At 35.8% G+C, this 22,005-nt stretch overlaps 1 protein-coding gene across 1 annotated transcript in view; it reads right to left on the bottom strand.

Moving 5' to 3' along the window:
* Positions 1-22,005, bottom strand: part of RP1 (RP1 axonemal microtubule associated) — a 174,425-nt gene that overhangs the window by 94,635 nt on the left and 57,785 nt on the right. The window contains exons 19-24 of the mRNA XM_085313516.1: positions 20,585-20,717; positions 20,179-20,330; positions 17,865-18,019; positions 15,394-15,452; positions 15,022-15,066; positions 11,458-11,621 (exon numbers count right to left, since the gene is read on the bottom strand). Coding sequence (XP_085169642.1) covers positions 11,458-11,621; positions 15,022-15,066; positions 15,394-15,452; positions 17,865-18,019; positions 20,179-20,330; positions 20,585-20,717 — 708 coding nt within the window. The remainder of the gene's footprint in view (positions 1-11,457; positions 11,622-15,021; positions 15,067-15,393; positions 15,453-17,864; positions 18,020-20,178; positions 20,331-20,584; positions 20,718-22,005) is intronic.

A 22,005-nucleotide genomic window follows, 5' to 3' on the forward strand; every position in this document is an offset into this window, starting at 1 on the left:
CTAGGCAATGACATAGTCTGGTATAACTGTTGTTTCTTATGCACTAAGACAACAGTTGTATCTGATTGTACACTGAAAAGTGAAGTCATAACTTCTTAAAGATAYTAATTTTATGCAGCATTTGCTAAAGTGCGTGTTCAGAAGGAAATCTAAGATGGTAGATATATTTCCAAGTTGATCAGCAAAGAGTTCCAGCTTTGTAGCTGATGTTTGGTAGAACATTGGTACAATGGAAAGAAGAGCTCACAAAAACAAACAGAGGCAGGATAACTGATCAAGAAATTAAAAAAAGGAACCTGAAAAAAAGAGAAGGAAACGATGAAACCCACACATTACAATGCAGGGACTTCTTGTTGCTGGATAAGAACATCGCAATCAGTCAAATCTGATTAAACAAGAAAAATCAGTGCGGAAAAAATGCCCTGTCCAGGCTGTTAAGCTTCTCCAGAAGACATTCCTAGTTGCAGACAGTTCAGTTAGAGTCTCTGTGGTCCTGGTTAGCATCTCAAAAYACTCCTGTGTTTGTGACTTTTCTACATCTTCTATCTCTCCTTAATATTCACACTCTAACAGAAGGCACAATAAAACCAAATTAAAGTTATGCCTATATGGTAAGCGTGAATTTGTCCAAAGTGTCAAGTCATATATACTTGTTTGCTAATGACTTGATAATGGTTTCTGACAAATTGTTTAAGGACTTTCTCTTGCCAAAAAAATCAYGTTTACTCTTTGGTAGAACTTAAGCCAAGGATGTCAATGGCAGAGAGCAAATCAGTGGTTTATGATGTTCTGGGAGACATATAAGACCATTTAAGACATATAGATTTAGTTTCAGCTACTGTTGTAGGTTCAGGAATTGAAACAATTTATCTTGCTGTCAGATCAGRTATCACGTTGGTCTCTCAGTGGTATTGACTTACTAACATGATACCTTTTGCCAATTGGAATCCTGTCAAATGTATGTCAAATTTTTCTCTTGCAATGAAATGCAAATGAAAAGTTTCTCACAATATACCAGAGCTAACAATACTCTTTTGCCAGGACAAGCACTATATCTTGAGGTTGCTCCTTCATTTCCAGAATTGACTACATCATTTTGAACTTCTACATGACTTGAACACAAATTGGCATTTATAAATCTACTTTTGCACCCGGAATATTCTGCAAAAATTTGCAAAGCGAAGTTGACTTTGATGCTCTAGTAAACAAGCTGCTTAAAAAAACCTTAATCTAGCTGTTTTTTATTATGGAACCATGGCTGCAAAAGTAATATTCAGTTTTATACAGAGCTAGCCTTTTTGACAGAACTGTGGAAAATGGTAATGCAGAAAAGAAAGGAAGGGTCCCGTGAACTAAGCACCAGTCTGGAAATTAGGTCGCTAGGTTCTATTCCTAGCTGGGTTTCAGGCATCCTGAGAAACATCGCATAAGCCCTCTGAGCTTCACTTTCTTAATCTTACAAGGACAACACTTACCCATCTCTCACAGGGACATTGCAAAGCTTTCTTCATAAATTTTGAGATTTTCAGATAGAAGACAAAAGCCAAAAATACTGGGTTTTTTTGCTAAAATATTCTGTGTGTTCACATTACATGGTGTTTCCCCCTAACTTGATTGACYGGCTGAAAATATCGGATTGTAATTCCCCCAGCTAACAGCAATGCTAGTGTTTTTGCTCGAGGATAATGTGATGTCACTTACAGTTGTCTAGTCTCTCTTTGATAAGGCCATGCAATTTCTGTCGACACTAGTGGAAGTTACACAGGCACAACAAGAATAGCAACAACTTRCTCAGCGAGTACGTTGTAAATCTACTAAAGAACAGGACCATTGCCCTCTACACTCCTCCTCTAAACTGTGATCAGATCAAACTTCCTAAATAACAAGGAAATACAGAGATGGAATACTGATATATTTTAGGATATGTTTGCACTGCCCTGAACAAACTTGCTAGAGTCCTAGCAACAGTGCATCTGAGTTAGCACAACAAGCAGCCCTTTAGACTAATCAATGTTGCTTCTCAAGGCATACTTATTCTGGTGAGCACTGAATTGAAGTGTTGCAGCAAAAGTAGCAGCTTGAGGCTAATCTTTGCTGATCTCCACAAAAAAGAACTGACAAAATCACCAGACAGCAAGAATTCCTCATCCAAAGCACATGGTCAAAGTGTTGTTGAGGTTCAAAGTCAGTTTATAAAAAATATTAAAAATCGATTTTAAAACTGCCTTTCCCCCTGTAACTTTTTCAGTTTGGATATGGTCAAGTATGGATCTGCCTGTTAACTCATAGGTATGATAAAATTTGAAAGATAACAATTTTGGAGTACGAATTTGTGATTCTGATGTGGATTATGCCAGACATACATAGATAATTAATGGATAATTCAGAGTTAATGAATAAGGGTATGCAAACACAGATATCTCATTTAGGTAAAGGAATCTAGAAATCACAAATCAGTCAGATATGCTGATCTTCTTAGAGATTGCCTATTAGAGGGTATTCTGACAAGCACTAACTTCCTGCTCTTACCAGCATAAAGTTTTACACAATACTTAAATCATCATTAAGAGTTCATCTGTCAGTTGACTGTGAAACGCTGTCTTATGTGTTAGCTTTCTGGTTTGAGCTATGCCATATTCTGTGACAAGTTCTCTAGAGGATGGGCAGTTTGACCTTATACAGACCCTACTTATGTGAGACAGACTGTCAACACTTATTAACTTTAATAATATCACTGTGATACAATGACAATCATTTTTCCTCACCACTGCAGGCAATAAATATGTATATGTATCAATACATCCATCATTATCAACACTCAYAATATTTTATAGCATTAGTATCAATACAGATACAAAGTGTGTCCACCATTTCAAAAGGGCATTATCAATATTTGCAAGCAGTTAATCAAATTCAGCCTGCTAGTCAGTAGAACCATATGCTATACATCACTATTATTTCTCAGTTGCACAAGCACAAGACTCACTCTTATACTGAAGGCATCGGGAACATTTTCATTAACCTGTGCATTAGAAAACTTGGCCATACTTTTCAAAATTGAGGCTTAACAAAAACTTATATTTTACAATGTGTCCCTAAACACAAATTGAAATCCGGGTTTATTAGCAAGAAATTCACCTGCAAGGGCTAAATTTTAATTTTCTTTGTAAATAAGCTATGCAAATACTTTTTTCAGTCCCTAGCATGCAGATGATATTTTCAGTGAAGTCAATATGACATATTTTCATGTACTTCAGATGTTGAAGTGAAAAGTGAATTAATAGTTGTTTAGCTTAACAAGAGACTGTTCAGGGGAAAGATATTTCAGTAAAAGGACATGTAGAGAATATATGTAATGACTCCACTTCTCTTTTATATAACAGAGGAGGGAAGATTAGTCATTGTATTACTGTTGTACATAAAGTACCCTGCAATTTGTTTGAAATAAACTCAGGCTAGTATGAAAATCATTTGGATACATCAGGAGTAACTACACTGAAAGCTACTCTTCAGGAGCAGCTATACTGAAATCCTGGTGTCTAATGCAACTGCCAGAGGCTACGCTCGACAGACAGTTATGAATTTTATGTAAGACCATCCCATCAACAGAACTTCAGAGAAGTCATGTGCTGCAGCCAGATTCCCAAAAGTAACAGAAATCATGGACTGCATTAGTTTAATGTCTGTGACATCTGCAGAGAATGGAGAGGTCTTTGGAAGCAGAAGATATTTCTACACTGTGAGCATGCAGCTGGTAAGTGCTGCCAAAAATATCATACCTAATGTTTCATATCTAATGCAAWGCACCCAGGGTTCAACCATGATATCTATGTTTTCCAGATGTCTGAACTCAGCCAGTTCTTGAATTGTGGCCAGTGAACTTGGCACAGTTACACATTAACTCAAATATAAGAATATGTTGCAGGCACTCCCACCAAAACTTAACAGTCTCATGAAATAGAGGGATATGGGCATATAAGGACTAGAAGTAAAAACAGCATTTTTTTTYCCACATTCATACTCTTTTTGGCCATAAAAACAAGCTGGGTACACAAATACCGTTTGTTGCACTGTGATACTTAAAACACTTTCTTTTCCAGTCCATCTGACCTCCTTTCATCGTATGTATAGTTCAATAACCCTTCTCACTCCCTTGACCTTTCTATATAAGCTAACAATGTCCTAATATTCATTAAAATGGATGAAAACTATCAGTTACTGGGTTACTCTGAAAAAGGACATGTCATGTTGCTGTTATCTCCTAAACTGAGAATACCAACAGAGTGCTTGTTTTTTTCAAAAATGGAGAAAAAAAAATAAGAATAATGCTAAAGTTCTGGAAGAACTTTTCCTTTCACAGTGTCATTAGTTATGCCAACACAAAGTATCTAATGATCTATGCTATCAGGGTGTCAGTTCTTAAAAACAAGCAAAAAAAATTTCCATGTTAGGAGAATGCTTAAATATCCAATATTTTTCTGAATGACCTGCAGCTCTCCAAGTCAGACAAGGAGTGGCCTGCTGCATTGAAGTTTTTCTATATGCTTAGGCAAGGAGTTAAAAAAACTGTCTAACAGAGGATCTTAACTGCAATACAACCTAGTTTAGGCTGTAAGAAAACTCAGCAAAGGTCAAGCCATGTAAGAAAACTTAAGCTTTACTTAAGCTTCACCACATATATATACGAAGAATGTATGCATCATAACAAAGATGCTGCTGGGCGCATAATAACACTTCAAAGAATCTGAAGACTCGTGAATATTCATTTAAGAAAAGGTACGTATAGGGTGGTTATCTCAGTACATAACCTAGGAGTAGGACCAGATTGCTGATCTACTCTCCATTTGACTAGGTGATTCTGTAATAACAGAACATGCCACAAACTGTCCTTTGCAATATATGCCTGTCATTCTGGTAGGCTTACAGCAATATTTATCACTCAGACATGAGTGATAGATTGGCAATGAAAAAAAATTCTAACAGACATTGCTACAGTGTCTTTCCTCAACAATGCAGATTAGTATGAGCACATCCAAACTCAACTTTCTGCACTGCCTTCCTAAGGRCTTAAGGATCTTTGTTTATAATTTCCTGGTGTAGATAAGGCCAACAATATCTAAATATCCCAGAGAGCTTGGGGAATATCTTTGGACATTTTCAAAACGCAACTGGACAATACCCTGAGCAACCTGCTGTAGAGGACCCAGCTTTCAGTGGGGGATTGGACTAGAAAATCTCCAGACATCCCTTCCAACCTCAACTATTCTGTGATCCTGTGGTGCTCAATGCCATTGACATAATTATCTCTGGGGTGAGAACCAGATTCAACATGCCTGGTAGTAAGAAGTGCTCTGTCGTGCACAGTGAAAATCATTGTTTCCAAAGATAGAACTTCTAAAGTGCTGTTAAGGAGCTGCCCATAACATGTCCATAAAAAGTAAAGGTCATCACAATCTTTATCATCTTCTATTTCAGTGTAAAACACACTGATCTCATCTTACCTAGCATAAGCATCATAAGCCATATACTGTATAAAGTGTATATTATTTCTGTGGAGTCATAGAATTACAGAATGGTTGAGGTTGGAAGGGACTTCTCGAGATCAGCTAGTCTAATCCCTCTGCTCAAGCAGGGTCACCTACAGCACATTGCCCAGGACCCTGCCCAGATCGCTTTAGATTATCTCCAAGGACGGAGGCTCCACAATATCTCTAGGCAATCTGTTCTGGTGTTCTGTCACCTTCACAGTAAAGAAGATTTTTCCTTATGTTCAGGCAAAACTTCCTGTGTTTCGGTTTGTGCCTGTTACCTCTTGTCCTGTCCCTGGGCATCACTGAAAAGAGTCTAGCTCTATCCTCTCTACACACTCCCTTCAGGTACTTGTACACATTGATAAGAGATCCCCTCAGTCTTCTCTTCTCCAGGCTGAACAGTCCCAGCTCTYTCAGCCTATTCTCATATGAAGGATACTTCGGTCTCTAAATCTAGTAGCACATTGCTGGACTCATTCCAGTAGCTCCATTCCTATGGAGAGTCCAGAATTGGACACAGTACTCTAAATGTGGCCTCATCAGTTCTGAGTAGAGAGGAAGGATCACTTCCCTTGACCTGCTGGCAATGCCAGTATGGTGCGTGCTACCAAGCCCAAACAACAAACTGATTTTAAGAGCAAGAGTAGAGACAATAAGCCACACACATTATCACGCTACTCACTTCTGAAAAGTGCTCGTATACTGAGACGATGGGAGGCATAAGAATGTGAATAGACTAGAAAATGGCTGAGGAGAAGGCAAGGCAAGAGCTGATCAGTGTACACATAAACTGCTTTTAGGCCCTGGACATGGGGAGATAGGGGAGATAAAAACGTAGAATCTTAATAAAGGACACCAAAGTCAGAAAAATCTCAGAAAGAACAGCCCAAAGCCAACCAGAGTGGGCTAAACTGACAGCATATTCAGGGACAGAGGAGCGACCAAAGAGAGATAGAGAGGGTTTGAGGGTTTTTTTTTAATGTTTCCATTTTGGACCTGTGTTGACATCAAGTAGAAAAAAAGGTTTACAGACATATAGTTRAAAGATTAAACCTGAAATTGAATAAAGAGACCTAAAATTCTCTCAAATAACTACCTTATAAGGGACAAATGRTATATATAGTACTCCATGTTGAAAAATTACTGAAAAAGTAGTATCATGTCCATTCACACTTATTTCTTGAGGGTGAATTTGCTTTTTTTCTCCAAGATTGCCTATGAGCTCTCTGAGGTCCTTTTATGTGGTTTTATTGGAACTGGCCAAATTTTGCTTCATGCACAGTCTRTAGCTGATGGAGACAGTTTTACATACTTCTTCCATTTATCTCAGTAAGGAATGAGGTTCATGGTGTTATTGAACATATTTAGTAGAGAGATAGTAGGGAGATGGACAGTTTCAAGTAGAGTTAAACCAAGCAGCATGGCCATTTTAGGCTGTGTTAAGCATATCTGATGAAAGCCTGGATTGACCTAAGTTTCATCCAACTGTTTTCGGACATAAAAGGTCATTATGGCAAACAGAAACAACTGGAATATGCAAAACATAAGCTATACCTRGCTTTCAGTTATTGGCAGTCTTGTAGTTAAAAGAGTGGACAACTGCATTGGCGCTTGCAGTCACTTTTGCAATCTTCTCACTTTGGAAAAATTCTCACTGAGCTCATTACAGGCATTTATTTGGGGAGGAAAAACATGAAAATGGTTTTGTTTCAACATTTTTATAACACTTGTTTTTTTCCTCACTGCTTCTTATTTTACTTCAGACATCTCTGTTTTGACTTGGGAAACAATGAACATGGATACAGGGTACAGGAATGAAAGACATGACAAATTCTAACAAGGCAGATTCTAAAGGGAAGAGTGTCAATTATTAATGCATAGGTTATTTAAAACTGTTGATGATTTTATTTAAACTAAATGAAATAAAAATGAAAAACAACACATAAATTCCTATGCATAAATTCACCGTGCAGCACAATAAAACATAAAAAGTTCACTTCATAAAATGAATATAATTCTTTATCAATAGGTCACAAGTAACTGGAAGGAAAAAGGCTAGTCTTCACACTGTAACARTCTTATCATAGGAACACTGTATTCATTAAGTTTTATGTTCAAGTATCTCCGAAAATACTAGTAAGACTCCTGCTTTTCATCTGTCTTGGCACTTTGCCCTAACCGACTGTGTTAGTTTTCAAAGGATACTTTTGCAGAGATGAAGAAACTCTACCTGCTATAACTGGAGAGGGGAGCAGTTTTGTAAGTCAGAGAAATGAGCTCATGTAGCAAAATTCAGATCAGWGATGGGTTCCAATTTCCAGGTCTCCTAAAATATCATGCTTGTTCCGTGTTCCATGCCTGCATGGACAAGCTATTCTTACTACAAATAGAACCATCATCTATAAAATATAATACAAGGTTAGGTGAAGTTTCTTAAGATTTCTTAGAAAAATCAAGCACTCCTAATATTTTAATTTAGTGTTACTTAAGATAAACTTGTCAATAAGCACAGAACACTAAGACTAACATTCTGCTAAAGGTATTGCAAAGCTGATACYGAAGCAAATGCAATAAAGCAAAGAATGGGAGAGTCCTTGTTAAGAAAGCGCTAGATTCTGTTACCCTCAGAAAGACTATCATACAATATTGTGGAAGCAAATCTACTGGACTAGTCAATGTATTCACTGACTTCATTATTACCAGAAGAGCAGAATGTGTACCCAAGGTATGAATTTATTGTGTACTGAAGAGAGTGAGAGTGTAGCTTGGTTTTAGGGAAGATAATTGGCTTACAGATTTCTGCCTAGTTCTCTTTGGAAGACAGAAGGGAATATTTGGCAGGACCAAACATTAAAAGAAAAGATATAAAAAGTATTTCTTTATCAAGCAGTGTGTGCAGTCATAAGAAATAGTTCACCACGTTTCAAAGAATGATGATGTAGAATACACAGCTCTGGAGAATATAATTTACAATATAATTAAAATGTCTTGAGCAACTTAACATACTGCCAAGATCATTATTTTTGAAATACTGAGAAATATTCAGAGACTGTGAAGACACCAGAGGAAAATGCAGGAAACAGATCACAGTTCTGACCAAGCTGTAACTTAAGGTACACAGATATCCCCCTACTGGAGGAGAAAAGAATATTAACAGAAAAATAATGCCCTAAAAATTATGCCTGAATAGTATCAGAAGCAGAAAACCATAGCTTAGAAGYAGTTTCTTTGAACACACAGGAACAATTTCATAAGCTTTCAAGAATAGAAGAGGAAATTCAGAAGATTAAATGTCTTCTCTTTCCCATTCCCACACTGTTCATCGCCGACTTTCCCATCTGTTAGGAAAATCCCTAGGTAACTACATCAATAGTTTTCACATATCTTGTGAAGACCTACAACCCAAGACTCCATCCAGAAGTAAGAACTCTCCCCATTACACAAAAGCTGTAAATTACCTTCACTGAATTTCACATGCTTCAATTAGACAGAAATTCCCAATTCTGAGAGCCTTCTTACATTTTACTGGCAAAATGTACACAAATTGCCAGTTTTTAATCTAATTTAAACAGAAATCAGATGAAATCAAACTTAGTGAAGTTACACTGGCTTTATGCAGTAATGTAAGCAATATCAAAATCAAATTTTTGATGAACAACAAAGACTTAGCACTAAGCATACAGAGGAGTACATTTTGATTTACCTAAGTTTTAATAGTTTTATTTTTTATGATTTTCTTTCTTTTGTTGTTACTGAATATTCACAATTTATGTTTAGGAATCCAAGTCTATATGAAGTTAACTTTACTTTCCATGAGACTACTATTCTTGATTTTTATTAAGATGATTACAATACAGTTTTATTTCATCTCTTGTTCTCTTTTTGGACCATTTCTGTTATATCTTATGATTATATCTGTGGCTAAATGGATTTTGAAATGAGATGGCATTTTGATTATCTTTTTGTGGGAGATGATTGTGCTTTATTTTTTCCATTATGTTATACTGAACTCTTGCAGCTCTCTGCAATAATTAACTCTTGCTTACAAAATAGGGTTTACCCAGAATTTAAACAGCCTTCAAATATGCAGTACATTTCTAAACAAAGGCTGCAAATCTAGACCTATTTGGTCAAGATTTTTCCTCAATGTATTTAATAGATTAAGCTAGTTATGTGTAATAGAAAGCAATAGCAATTATTAATGCCAAGTAATATTGGCATTATTGAAGGGTGTTCATAATGTCAGAACATTATAGAATTACAAAGTGCAGAAATGTTTGGAGAATACAGATTTCTTTTGGATTAACAAAACCACTCAACTCTCATTAAATTCAGRTATTTAGAGTAAGAGATCAACAGTGATTAAAAGTAAAATAAGTGGTTCTGAGAGATAATGGATGGATGGTAACCTGGCCAACCTTGATGCTTTGATAGTGTAGTTAGAATCCAGAGAGAAGTCTCTTCAAAAATCTCTGAAGTATACAGGTCTGATTATACCTGAGTTTAAAAGTCTGATTACACAACATGATTTTTTTAAAGGTTTAAGTTATAATCCTCAGGTCAGGTTCATCCAGCTTAAAGTGCATCARGTTTCTGAGTCCCACCTATAAGCCTCTTCCATGTTTTCTGTAGTGTATCACCAAAGARAAACATCAGGAACAAACATTTGGATACAGTTTAAAAGATCTGAACCTGGGTGATATTGTGGAGTGAAACAGATCATCAGAGCTGCTGGTCTTGCTTTGATGTGGGGAGGATTGAGATGACGCTTTGAGAAACCTACTGTTCCTTCCAAAGAGAAAGACAACAGATGTTCTGGGTATTCCCATCCATGAACTGAATGAATAGGTAAAATTTGCTATCAGACGGTATTAATCATCTTTATTCAACTGAGAAAGAATCTGAATAAATATTCAAGATGATCTAATTTAAATGACTCTGTTCCTCTAAGCAGAATGATCTGAAAAGAAAGCCTTTGGACAAATATGGATTTTACCTTCCTATTCTGATGTTCTGATGAGAGATAAACTCAGATCAGCATTATCTGCAAACTTTAGCCAAGTTACTTCCAAATTAAGTAAGTGTAAGGGAAAGGTAACCAACTGATTTGCCTCTGAAAGAATTTTCATTAGATAAGTTTATGCTTTGAACTGGAAAACAGAAATAAAATAGTGTAAAGAAACTTCCTTTGTCACTTCTGCCTGTGATTCTCCATCATCTGTTTATTTCATGAATTATTTCAACCTAAATGACATAGTATCACTTCAATGATCCTCCAGTCCTGAGGAGYTGTAGGAACTGAAGGAACTTGCAGGAACAATGGGAACTTGGAGAAGCGCTGGGAAATGTCATGTTTCTGAAGCACTGCTCAGATAACTGTCCCTCCTCATTTCCTTGGAGAAGTAGGACGTCGCTACATCTAGATCACCTGAATTAACCAATAAGCTGGGATTTGACTCTAGTCTCTATCTATTCCCGTTTCATTCTTACCTGGCCAAGAAAAGGTTTGCAGGGCAGTGTGCTTCAGTATGCTTCAGTGAACACCTCAGGAAGCCCATGGAGGAATACACAGAGGGGAACAGACACTTACAAAAATGCATATGCAGTCAAGGCCAGAGCTAGGACTATCTATTTAGTACCAATAAAAAGAACAGGCCAAGAAAGTTTTCTCTAGAACATCAGCTGTACAAGGAAGATTCTGAGAGACATCTCTGCTTTGTGCAATTCTGAATATTCTTGCAGATTCAAATTTCACTATCATAAAATTCCATTACTCCCTCAGAAATGCTCCATGAAGTAAAAGAAAATCCAAATCCTTTTACATTCATATTGATTTGAGTCCTGTTTATTATTACTATTATCCACTTTTGAGAAAAGCTATTTTGCATGTCTTGAATTCTCCAGTGTTCGTAAAGCCATACTGTACCTTAAATGTATCAGCAGTGTTGGGATTAAACAGCTGGTGTTTCCCAGACCCCAAAATAATAGGACCAGAAGCTTTGTTTTCTCCATACGCATAAAGGGACACTGTTGCTGTTGTTCCAGCTGTTTCAAAATCCCCAGTGACTACAGTAATCTTCCAGTCTCCTTCTGAAAAGAAAAATAAAATGAAAACACTTTTATCACTGCAGCTGATATGCAGCAAGTTACCTGGATAATAGAAATAAAGGCATAGCTTAGCCTAGAAACTGCAACTACTGTGTTGCAGTTAGTAGTAACAGTGTTGGCAGAGGCCACAAAAGACTGGCTAAATACTGCATCTTCCAAATTCATCTTAGATAAAGTACGACTTCAGTATCCTATAAACCTCCCAAATCTGTAAAGCAGGAAAATTGAGCACAGGCCCTGGTGACATTTCTAGCTTCATCCCTGTGAGTCTTCATAAACTCCAGACTTTGGATTATTTACAACTGTAAACCAGAAATGGAATGGGAAAAAATATCAAAACATCTCAACTAAGTAAAATTTCTCCTTATTTTACATTTTAACATTGCATTAATGTTATCGTGTCAAGTGAACAAGAGCTCTGTTTGCTTAGATGGAAGTCTGATACTGAGATTAGCATGAAAAAAATGATCTTGGAGAAAATTCTGACATTTAAAGAGGAATCTTTAAAAAATCATTTAAATAAAGCTTCCCTGATGCTAAAATGCCATCTCTGTTCCCATACAATACACATAAGTTTTTTAAATAGCTGAAAGCAGCTTAATACAAATCTCATTTACAAAGGAACAATTCATAATTGGAAGATGCATTTCTACATCTGAAAAGCTGGGACTGCATGCACTCCACCACTCTTTTGATTGTGGCTTTTGCCTGCCTGCATGTGTAATGAGCTCCACTTAGTGACTTAAATTCATTCTGGGAAAGCAAGCATCAAATAAAATGCCAGCCCACAGTCTTCTTATAAATAAATGCCTCAGCGTACACCATAGTTTTATTAACAGAAAGCTGTCTGGTAATGCGTGCATGAATTAAATCTGTTGTCTGACAGAAGTATTTATTTTGGGCCAGCCCCATTATCCCTTAGCTTTTTGCCCCACTAGAACCATAGTGGTGCAGAAAGTTTGATCTTCAGTTTTCCAAATCTTTGTGGTCTGGTTGATCCTCGATTCTGGGAAGTCATAAAGAAGATTTTTAAATGCACATAAAGGAAGTGAATGATTCAATTTCCACTGAAAGTTAACAGGCTACAACTTGTAGTAATCTTTTGTGCTTTAGAAAATTTCCATCCTCATGGCTTTCTCTATGGACACATTTTCTTAATGAAGGAACTGTGGTGCCAGGCTGCAAAAAGATCAATATCCATTAGAATGGTGGATAGCCTCTGTACACTGAAGGTAGAAAACAAAGTGGATAAGATCGGGGAGAATCCTTGCCCAGCAGAAGAGCATAGTAACCAAAGAAAATCAGCCTCTTCTCTTTTCCAACTATATAATATTATTTTTTTTTAAACTAACTCACTTTGGATCATTTGGCTGGAAAATAATGCTCAGTGCAGAAGCACTTATGAAGAACAGTACAAAGGAAAAAATATGGCACATTGTTCCTTTAGTCCAATGAAAAATTCAAAATTCTTTGGGAAACAAATATTCGTTTTAAAACAGGCAAAATACATTTTTGCTTGGACTTGTACATTGCCTGATTTATAGTACCTCAACTGCTTTGGACAACATTTTCTATTCTATTATCCTCTCCAAACCTCTCTTCTTCTAACTAATGCAGGTTCAAAATAATATAGTTGGTATTCTTGAGACCTTATAGTCTAGCTTGCTCAACTCTTGCCTTCAAAGGCTATGTTTACTATTAGCCAACTATTTTGCATGCAAATACCACTCTCAGGCTAAAGAAGGAGCTAAACTTCCCCAAAACACACGATAAAAATAATTTTTGTTTGCACTCCCCTCTACTGTTTTTTTTTGTTTGTTTTTCTGAAAACAGACAGGGCTTTGTATTTGGAGGACAACATGGACATAGGAGAAGGATCTTAAAGTTTCTCCTTGATGCCAGAAATCCTCATGGCGTTCCTGCATATGTCCAGCAGAAAGCGGAACACTGAGTACCACCAGCACATAAGTCTCGTTCTTTGTTACAGAAAGATAGTATTTGTTCTGGTGAGGTAGAAGACCAATACTGCCTTAATAGACGGCTACACACTGAGGAGAAAAGAGTAGGGAAACATGTGTAATTAGGTGATTTTCATTTAGCATATATGGAGGAAAGGGACAGTTTAACACGATGAATATCCTCCGGGTATTAGAAAATTGTAACTTACCTCAGATGACTTTCTAGAAATCTAGACATTTCTAGAATATCAGAAACAATGCAAAACACTAGAAAGTTCTACCGCCCAGAAAAGAATTCTATTTTGCAAACAGTTCTGATGTATTTCTGAATGAGCACTATCATTTCTATCTCCCAGGGTCAGGAGGAGAGCGCTGTGATCAAAATGTTCATTGTAAGTCCAACATGAATGATCTCCACTGAAGAAAAGCCAGCTGAACACTGTTAAACACGTACTTTACTCTCTCTATTTGTCATCCTTTGTTAGGTTTATTTGGCAATTTTTATCTGCTGCAATTTTTTTTGCCTACCCAGACAGCAACAGCTAAAATGACACAACACAGAGTTCCAGCTGTGTTAGGAAGGACTAGCTAGGCTCATCTGAACTACGTAAAGGTGGATCTCTATGTGCAGACCTTGAGAAAACGAGGCGTGCGGAACAGTTATCTCACAAAGACGGATGAACAGACAGAAAACGAATGTGTCTGGAAAAGGCATGCAAAAGGAACAAGGGCAAAGCTACCCGTCACGCAAAATCAAGTTTACAAGAATAGAATGCGATTTGAATATAATTTGTAAAATAATTGGATTGTTTATAACTAACAACTTCCTATAGGGACACTATTTAAAACAAGGTTTTTGGATCTCAGTGAATATCTTGATTGATATAGTAAATTATGCATAAAGGTTTTCAAATTTTCTCCTGGTAGTTTCTAAATTATTGCTCAACCTACTGCATAAAGCACTCCTAACAGGTGAGAAAATATTCTGTATTACTAAGATATGTAATTTAATTTTTGCAAGGACATAAAACCCAAGGTGAAAAAATATGAAGTCACAGGTAAAGTGGAAAATGAAAAAGTAATGGTAGCAACTAACATATATATTACCCGGGAGAAAGAACTGTGGTGTAAATTGTTAACTAAAAAAATGAAATTAAGATAGATAACAAGGAAAACTATAAATTTTCAGACAATCAGAGAGAAAATTAACATTACTGGAAAGAAAAATGACAGAACAAGAAGAAAGTTTATATGAAGTGATTTATTGTTTAAATTAAAATGCAAGGTTCAGAGTTTACTGAAATGTTCAAATAGCATGCTGTAATTATTCTTTTTAAAATAAATACAAATGGCAACAAATGTGTGAAACAGTTCTGAAAGAGAAATAGTCTTCATTAAAAAAAGAAAACTAAAATAGCATTTACCATTTGCTTCTTCTTGCATTTTCAGCTGTTGATTTATTTGCAATTCTGCCAAAACAAAAGCTGTCATTAATAAAGGACCTATCTTTTAACATTAAAGAAAAAGTCTGAGGAAAGACTTGAAGCTTACATTCCGTGACACTAACCTTAGTGCTGATGCAAGAAAACCTTCCTCATTYATTCCTTCACTATTTTCTCCCTAACCCATATCCCTACTTACAAACAGAAAGTATATTCTCTCAGAGATATATTAAAGGAATCAGAAAAATGATTAACTCTGATGCCTGAAGAGTAAATTCAGCTTAGATTTCTTCAGAGAGAAAAAAAAAATACAACTCACTGAWTTTACTTCCATAATGTAACAATAACCCTTACCTTGAGGGTACAGCTCAATTTCTGAATGAATTGCACCTTCAGACATAAATGGAAGCCATCTAAGAATAAGAAAGAAAGTAAGAAAGCAGGCGGGAATTAATTTGTTCTCCGTCACATTACCATATACCCGAATGATCCACATCATATTTTCATATTGAATATGTATAATAGCAAGGAAGCTCTAACAGCTTCAGTATATGATTTGATAAATGTTAAAGTATGAATTAAGGATATGATCCAACATAAAAAACAAATAAAAAAAAAGCGTTAAAAAAAAAAAAAAAAAAAAAAAAAAAAAAAGCTTTTTTTCTACAGAGAAACGTTATTCAGAGAGCTTCTGGACTGTGTTGGTTTTCATTATCTGGGCCCACTTCTAAGGAGTCTGCAGGCATGACCTAAGCCATTCAGAGTCTCCTGAGAAGCCTGTTTCAGATCTAGGGTGAGCTGGGCAGGATGGGTCTACAGTGGCCAGGAGAAAAGCAAGCTGCTCCCAACCTGTGCCAGAGCAGCAGCAGCAGAGTATGAGCACTGACATCCCCAGAAACAAGGTCAATACTATACTTGATAAATATTTTAGCAATTTTATTTCCAAGAAAAAGAAATAGAATCTTTAAAGCAAGAAAAAAGAGTTATGTTTATTTTCTAAAGATTTTGTTTGCTGACAAAAAGACCAAAAGAAATTAAGAAAGAGAACAGCATTAAATTTATTGCTTTTCAGTTGTTCTCTTGTTTTTACACAATTATTCTCTCCCTTCTGTATTCCAAAGAAGAAACTTCTCAGATTAAAATTACTGCAAAAGCCACTAACTTAATGCTGTGTCTTACTATATTATAGCTAAATCTTTAGATGCTAAGGAATCATAGATCAGTGACAATACATATGCATGTGCAACTTAAATCATATAAATATTGACAGAATTTGTGCACATTCCATATTTTTTGTCTTTAAAATATTAATAGGCTCATTCATATAAGAGCRTAAGTAATCCTTAAGAAATAATCTTTGTCTTACTAGACAACTTATTTATATCGCTCTTCTGCTAAAGCCTTATTATGCAGACATATTCTGCAGTCATAAATGCTGAAAAATATCAGTTTGTAACTAAAAAAGTACAGTTGAATTGAAATCCAGAGTATTTGGATTCTCAGAAACTAATATCAGGTTTTTATTAAGTCAGACAAAATGTTGATATTTACTTGGTTAAATGAGAAAAAATATAGTATTTTGTATAAGCACTAGATCAGAAAATGTCAGTGTAAAATAAAGGTATAAGGCTGAAGATGAATACATTAGATAGATTTCCGAAGAACAAMATTTTTTCCCTTCTTGAAATAGAGTACAGTGCTTCACCTTTACATTTTGGCCAATATGGAAGCTGCCCCTCAATAATCCTCTCCAGCCCATTTTAACCCTTTTCAAATGGCAAAAAATAACAATGAAAAAGCTTGTTTCTCTGTTTCTTCTTAGTARTCTCTGTCACTGAATAATTGTTGCTGATCTGCGTCTAGTGTACTAATTATCACAAAATTAATGCAGTGAAGTGCCCTGCCATGCATTGTTTCTACCCACATCTTACCCACTGGAGAGCAAGATGTGATATAGAGTTTATTTTTCTTGCTCAAGGTAGGCAGCTGGCCTGATTTGCTGTGGAGCTTCCTGTCGGGAAGCTAACTATATTTTTTTTAGAAAAGGTAGCAATAACAACTAGCAGCAACAACTTGCCTATATCCGAATCCACACTGAGAAATCCTCAGTCTTACTCTTAGTAGGCAAATACATGGTACTGATAAAGAAAAGATCTCAGTTTTAAATCATTTTATAAAGGTGAGTGAACTTGTTTATTCTTGTTTTGAAGATGTGATGCAAGGAGTTGCAGGAGACTGTTTGAGATTACATTACAAATTCATAAAAATCCAGACAAAATGATGAGGTATTTCATGTTTTTTCTAGAGCCCAGTCGCCTGGTCACACTGAGCCCTTCATTTCACTGGAGACATGCACATACACATGAGACAGATTGTAGAATTGGGAACTCCAAGCATGAGATTAACATAATATTTTTCTAAATATGAAAAGGCTGCATGATGCAATTCCATTCTGTGAGAATTACATTTTAATTTAGAACATTTTTGTGTGCTTTATCTTCTCCTCTTGAATAAGTCACACTTACAGCACTACTCCTTATGTCATAAGGCTACACTGCAAACCTGCAACAGGATGTCATAGTACAAGCATTTAACCTTTGATATGGATCATACAACAATCACTAACTCAAGTAATTTATTCTGGAGCAACAGATTTTATGKTTATTATAAAACTGCAAAATAATCYAAATTTGTCTTTTCCTGGAAAAACCATATTTAGAACATTTCTTGGTGCAATGCAGTTTTATTGAAAGGATATAGACTCTAAGGATATAATTAAGGTATATTTTATATCTTATATTTAATAATGTTCTTATAAATACTACCTTTCACAACTGAAAACATATTCCAAGTTCTTCTCAGCTTCTCTCACGATGACTTTATCACAGTACCAGTACTGGGACTTAGTATTAGCCTCACAGCGCAACAGCACCTTCTGCAGTTTTCCAAGGGATACAGCTCCCACTTCAAAAGCACTGACCTGGAACACAGTCGAGACAGCAGTCTGTAATTTGGCAAGATTAAGAAGGCCCAGAAGTTGCAGTATTTTAAAAGCCTGATCTAACTCTCACAATGGACCCAAATTCTCCTTGTTCTTAAGAACAGCTGGACTATATCAAAAGGGTTGAATCCAGAATTAAACATCTTTTCATTATGTGTTGGACTAAATGACAGAAAATAACTAAAATCGTAATGTAGTTTGCTTGAAGAAACTGAAACGTGACATGCTCCTTTGTCCTTGTCATTCCTTTAGAATTGTGCTTACGCTTAACACAGATTATTTTAATAGAAGCATGCAGCTGATCAGGTAAAAGGCTCAGGAAGTTAACATTTTGTCACACTACAAAACATAACTTGTTCTCTCTAAATGTAGTAGACTGGATTATCCTTTCCAGGAAAAGGAAAATGAAAGAAACAACTACATTGAAAAAGTTATATCTGCAAATTTTTCAAGCCTTAGAAAATGGCAGAATTAAGGATGCCTGTGGAACTTCAGCTCTGCCTTATGCGTATGCAATGTATGATCACAAGCTATCCTTTCTGAAGGATCCCTGCCTCGAGTTCTCCAAGGCAGGACTGCAACTTTTTGATATTTCTTTTTATCTTCATTATCTTTACAACCTTACACATTATTTACTGCAACCACCCAAACGATCTTGTGAAACAGAACTGACTTCCCCAGTGATTTCTACTTTTGATTTTTTYCAATACTAATCAGGTTTTTTGCAACATTGAAATCTACTTTTCACAAAGCCCATCTGTGTAATACTTTTCCTTTTTACCTACAGAGCTAAAACACGGAGATTATGGCCAAAGCTATCAAAGATGCTAACCAGTTTGGGTGCTCAACTGAGAAACACAGAGGTTAATTTATGAGTATATTTACCATTTCAAAGAGCTTACCATCCCAGAACAGAATTCCTATTGAAATGACTTGAGCTACAGCTCAGAAAAGTTAAACTGGTTACCCAGCAAAATATAAGCATCCAAGTAGTGGTCCCTTAGGGAAGGTGACTTTAAGTGATTTGCCCAACATTATGTATAATAGCTGTGGTGGGGATTAAATCAACTTGTTCAAGACAACATTCAACTGCGTCTGCCAAAAAAATGATTTATCCCAGACTCTGCTCTGCCTCCCCCTACAGTCTACTGTCTTGTTCATCCATTTCTAAACCAAAGTGTACTTTGAAACACCTCCCCTAGCCGTATATAAATACTCCACCAAACTTATTACCAGTCYGTCTAGAAGAATCCCCCATGACAGCTCCACTTATGTCCTGAATTTCAATTTGAATAATACTTTATATTTAAGGCATTAGTAATGGCATTAAAAATATGTTTTAAAATAGCATAGATACTTCCGAAGYTTCTCAATGGRTTGCTGCTATGTTTAACATTTGATATACTGCTTTTCATTTAGTAAATGTACCACTAACAGCTTGATGCTCTCTGTTTGACAAATTTGTTAGATCTTGCATTTGTTTATCAGATACGAGTGTTAATTTCCCATAGTTCACAAATGAAGAAACAGACTTTGCAGGTCACTAAGAAGGCTAGTGGCAGAGCTAAATTTAAATTCAATAGTTCCTGAAATGCAGYCATATGTTACTGTAGAAAATCTGGATGATGTATATTTTATTGATAGAYATTTTCTATATTTGCATTTTATATATGTTGTTACACATTTTTTGATATATATTTTATAGAGGAAATCTGAGGTACATGACAGACAAATGACTTTAAATCTGCCCTGAATTAATCAAAATACTATACTCTTATGGGTTAAAAGAAATACATAACAAATAGTCCTAAAAGGATCTGAAGTCGTGGTACGAATCTGTGTACTCATTTGCARCTAGATGTAACTCACTACATTTTGACAGAAAATGCTTTTATATTCACAGGTAGCTCTTCTTATCATCTTAGGTGGCTTCTTCATACATTCCTTTTTCCCTTTTCCTGCCTTAGTTTTCACTCATTCTGGTCATCAGTCATTTCTGGATTAGTAGAAACTAATTTTCCTTAGGTCTTAAAAATTACTTAGCTATAGCTCTGTAATATTTATYCTTAGGAGCCTGTTCATACCATATAAAAGCTGCATGCTTGTATGACTCAGCAATTTTTTTATTTCAGACTTACCATTCCTCTCTGAAATTTCACTGGTATATCAGATTTATGCAGAGGTCTTAGACCAGTGTCTCCTCTTTTTCCATAGATACACAGGTAAACTGCAGAATCCGTACCAGCTTGCTCCAAGTGGCCAGTGTAGACATAAACATGGTATAAAACAACTTCCAAGAGTAACCAAGAGAAGATAAAAGTTATGTGTGATCACAATTCATTTGTACTAACTGTTCTAGCTTAATGGACACAATGAATTTGCAGAAATATATTCTCTAAAACTCAGTCTAAATGTCTGGTTTTAAGATTGCTAAGAACATACTTATGAATATACAACACAAGCAATATAATTCAGATGACACTAATACTGAAAACCTAGAAACCAATATATATGTAACTGTGCCACTGCAAACTGCATACCTACTTGGATAGACAGGTTTTCCAGCTTCCACTACTGGAAGTTCACAAATATGATCTCTGTTATCATGTGTCTTTGACAACCATGTGTTTGCTGGAAAATTCAGTATTTTCTTGCTCTTCAGATGTTGCAGTGTCACCTAGGGAAGAGGCAATTGCAACTATTATTCAGATCACTGGTTTGGTTTTTTTTTGCCTCCCGACAGCCAGAAATGTTTTTCTACATCTTTTTTTTCTACCTCAGAAACTAATTAAATGATCCACCGCTATGATATACAAAATTTCAATGTGAAAACATTTTTTATTTTTGCTACTCCTTGATAACACTTGACTCATCACTGGAGAGGATCTTTATTCTATGGTTTTCCAGTGGAAACTGTCAATTTCTGTTCTTTGAATATGTTACAGAGCAAGCAAACTGGCAATTGTAATTTGCTTTTCTGAAGTAACAAATGTCACCTATTCTGATTTATGTCCATGGGTCAACTCTATATAACACTGAAGTACTGAAGACTAAAAACTGGAAGTGGAAATGTTGACACATTTTTATGTTAAAATAAAACAAGATGAAACTCCTCAACTAAATCTGAACTTTGGCAGGGAGAGATAGGAAATCATATTGCATTTGGCTTTTCTACAGCAGAACAAAAGAAAAGATGGGCGCCAGCACCTTCTGTACCTTCCTCTAAAGACAGTTTGTGTCCAAATTCTGAAGCTATTTGCCATTGTACATTATGATAGTTGTCTTACTTGTTTCCAGTTATTAGAGAAACTGTCTTTCTTCCCTTTTTGGAGAGCAGTTATTTTTGGTTTTGAATTAACACAGTGCTTACTACAGTTTCTCAATAGGCCTTCACTAGCAAAAGGAAATCAGTGCCAAAATCTTGTCTCTCTGCACTTCTGGTTTGAATGTCTGTGTGGTATGTATAAGCTTTGTGATCAAAATTATGAAAAGAAGTATTTGCATTCAAATTCTAATATTTAGAAAACCAGGACAATATATGCCTTCATCTCACTTTTCCAGTAAAGTATTATTTTAAGTAAAATGAACAAACACTTCTTTCACCACAAAAGCAGGTATTTATTCAAACATGAAATACTTCTGCAGCAGTGATTCTTAATCTTTAATTGAACATGCATGACTGCAACTCTGAGTGTTTATTGGTAGAGCTCCTCCTGCTGATTCATAACAAGAGCAAATTATTAACCACTTTGTCAGAAAACACAGCTTTTAGGCTAATTTATTTCTTCATATGAAGGGAAATCTTTGAAATCACAAAGTTACATACTGAAATTTGGACCAAGATGTTAAAGAAACCAACAGGATGGAAAATAGCATTCGTGCAACCATTTGAGTAAACTGTAATGTTAAAACATCCATTCTGTTTTGATAGCTTTACCATTAAGGCCATTGAGTTAATGCTAAAA

This window comes from Rhea americana, unplaced genomic scaffold (assembly GCF_003343005.1).
Source record: "Rhea americana isolate MKP2758 unplaced genomic scaffold, rheAme1 scaffold_39, whole genome shotgun sequence".
Lineage (NCBI taxonomy): Eukaryota > Metazoa > Chordata > Aves > Rheiformes > Rheidae > Rhea > Rhea americana.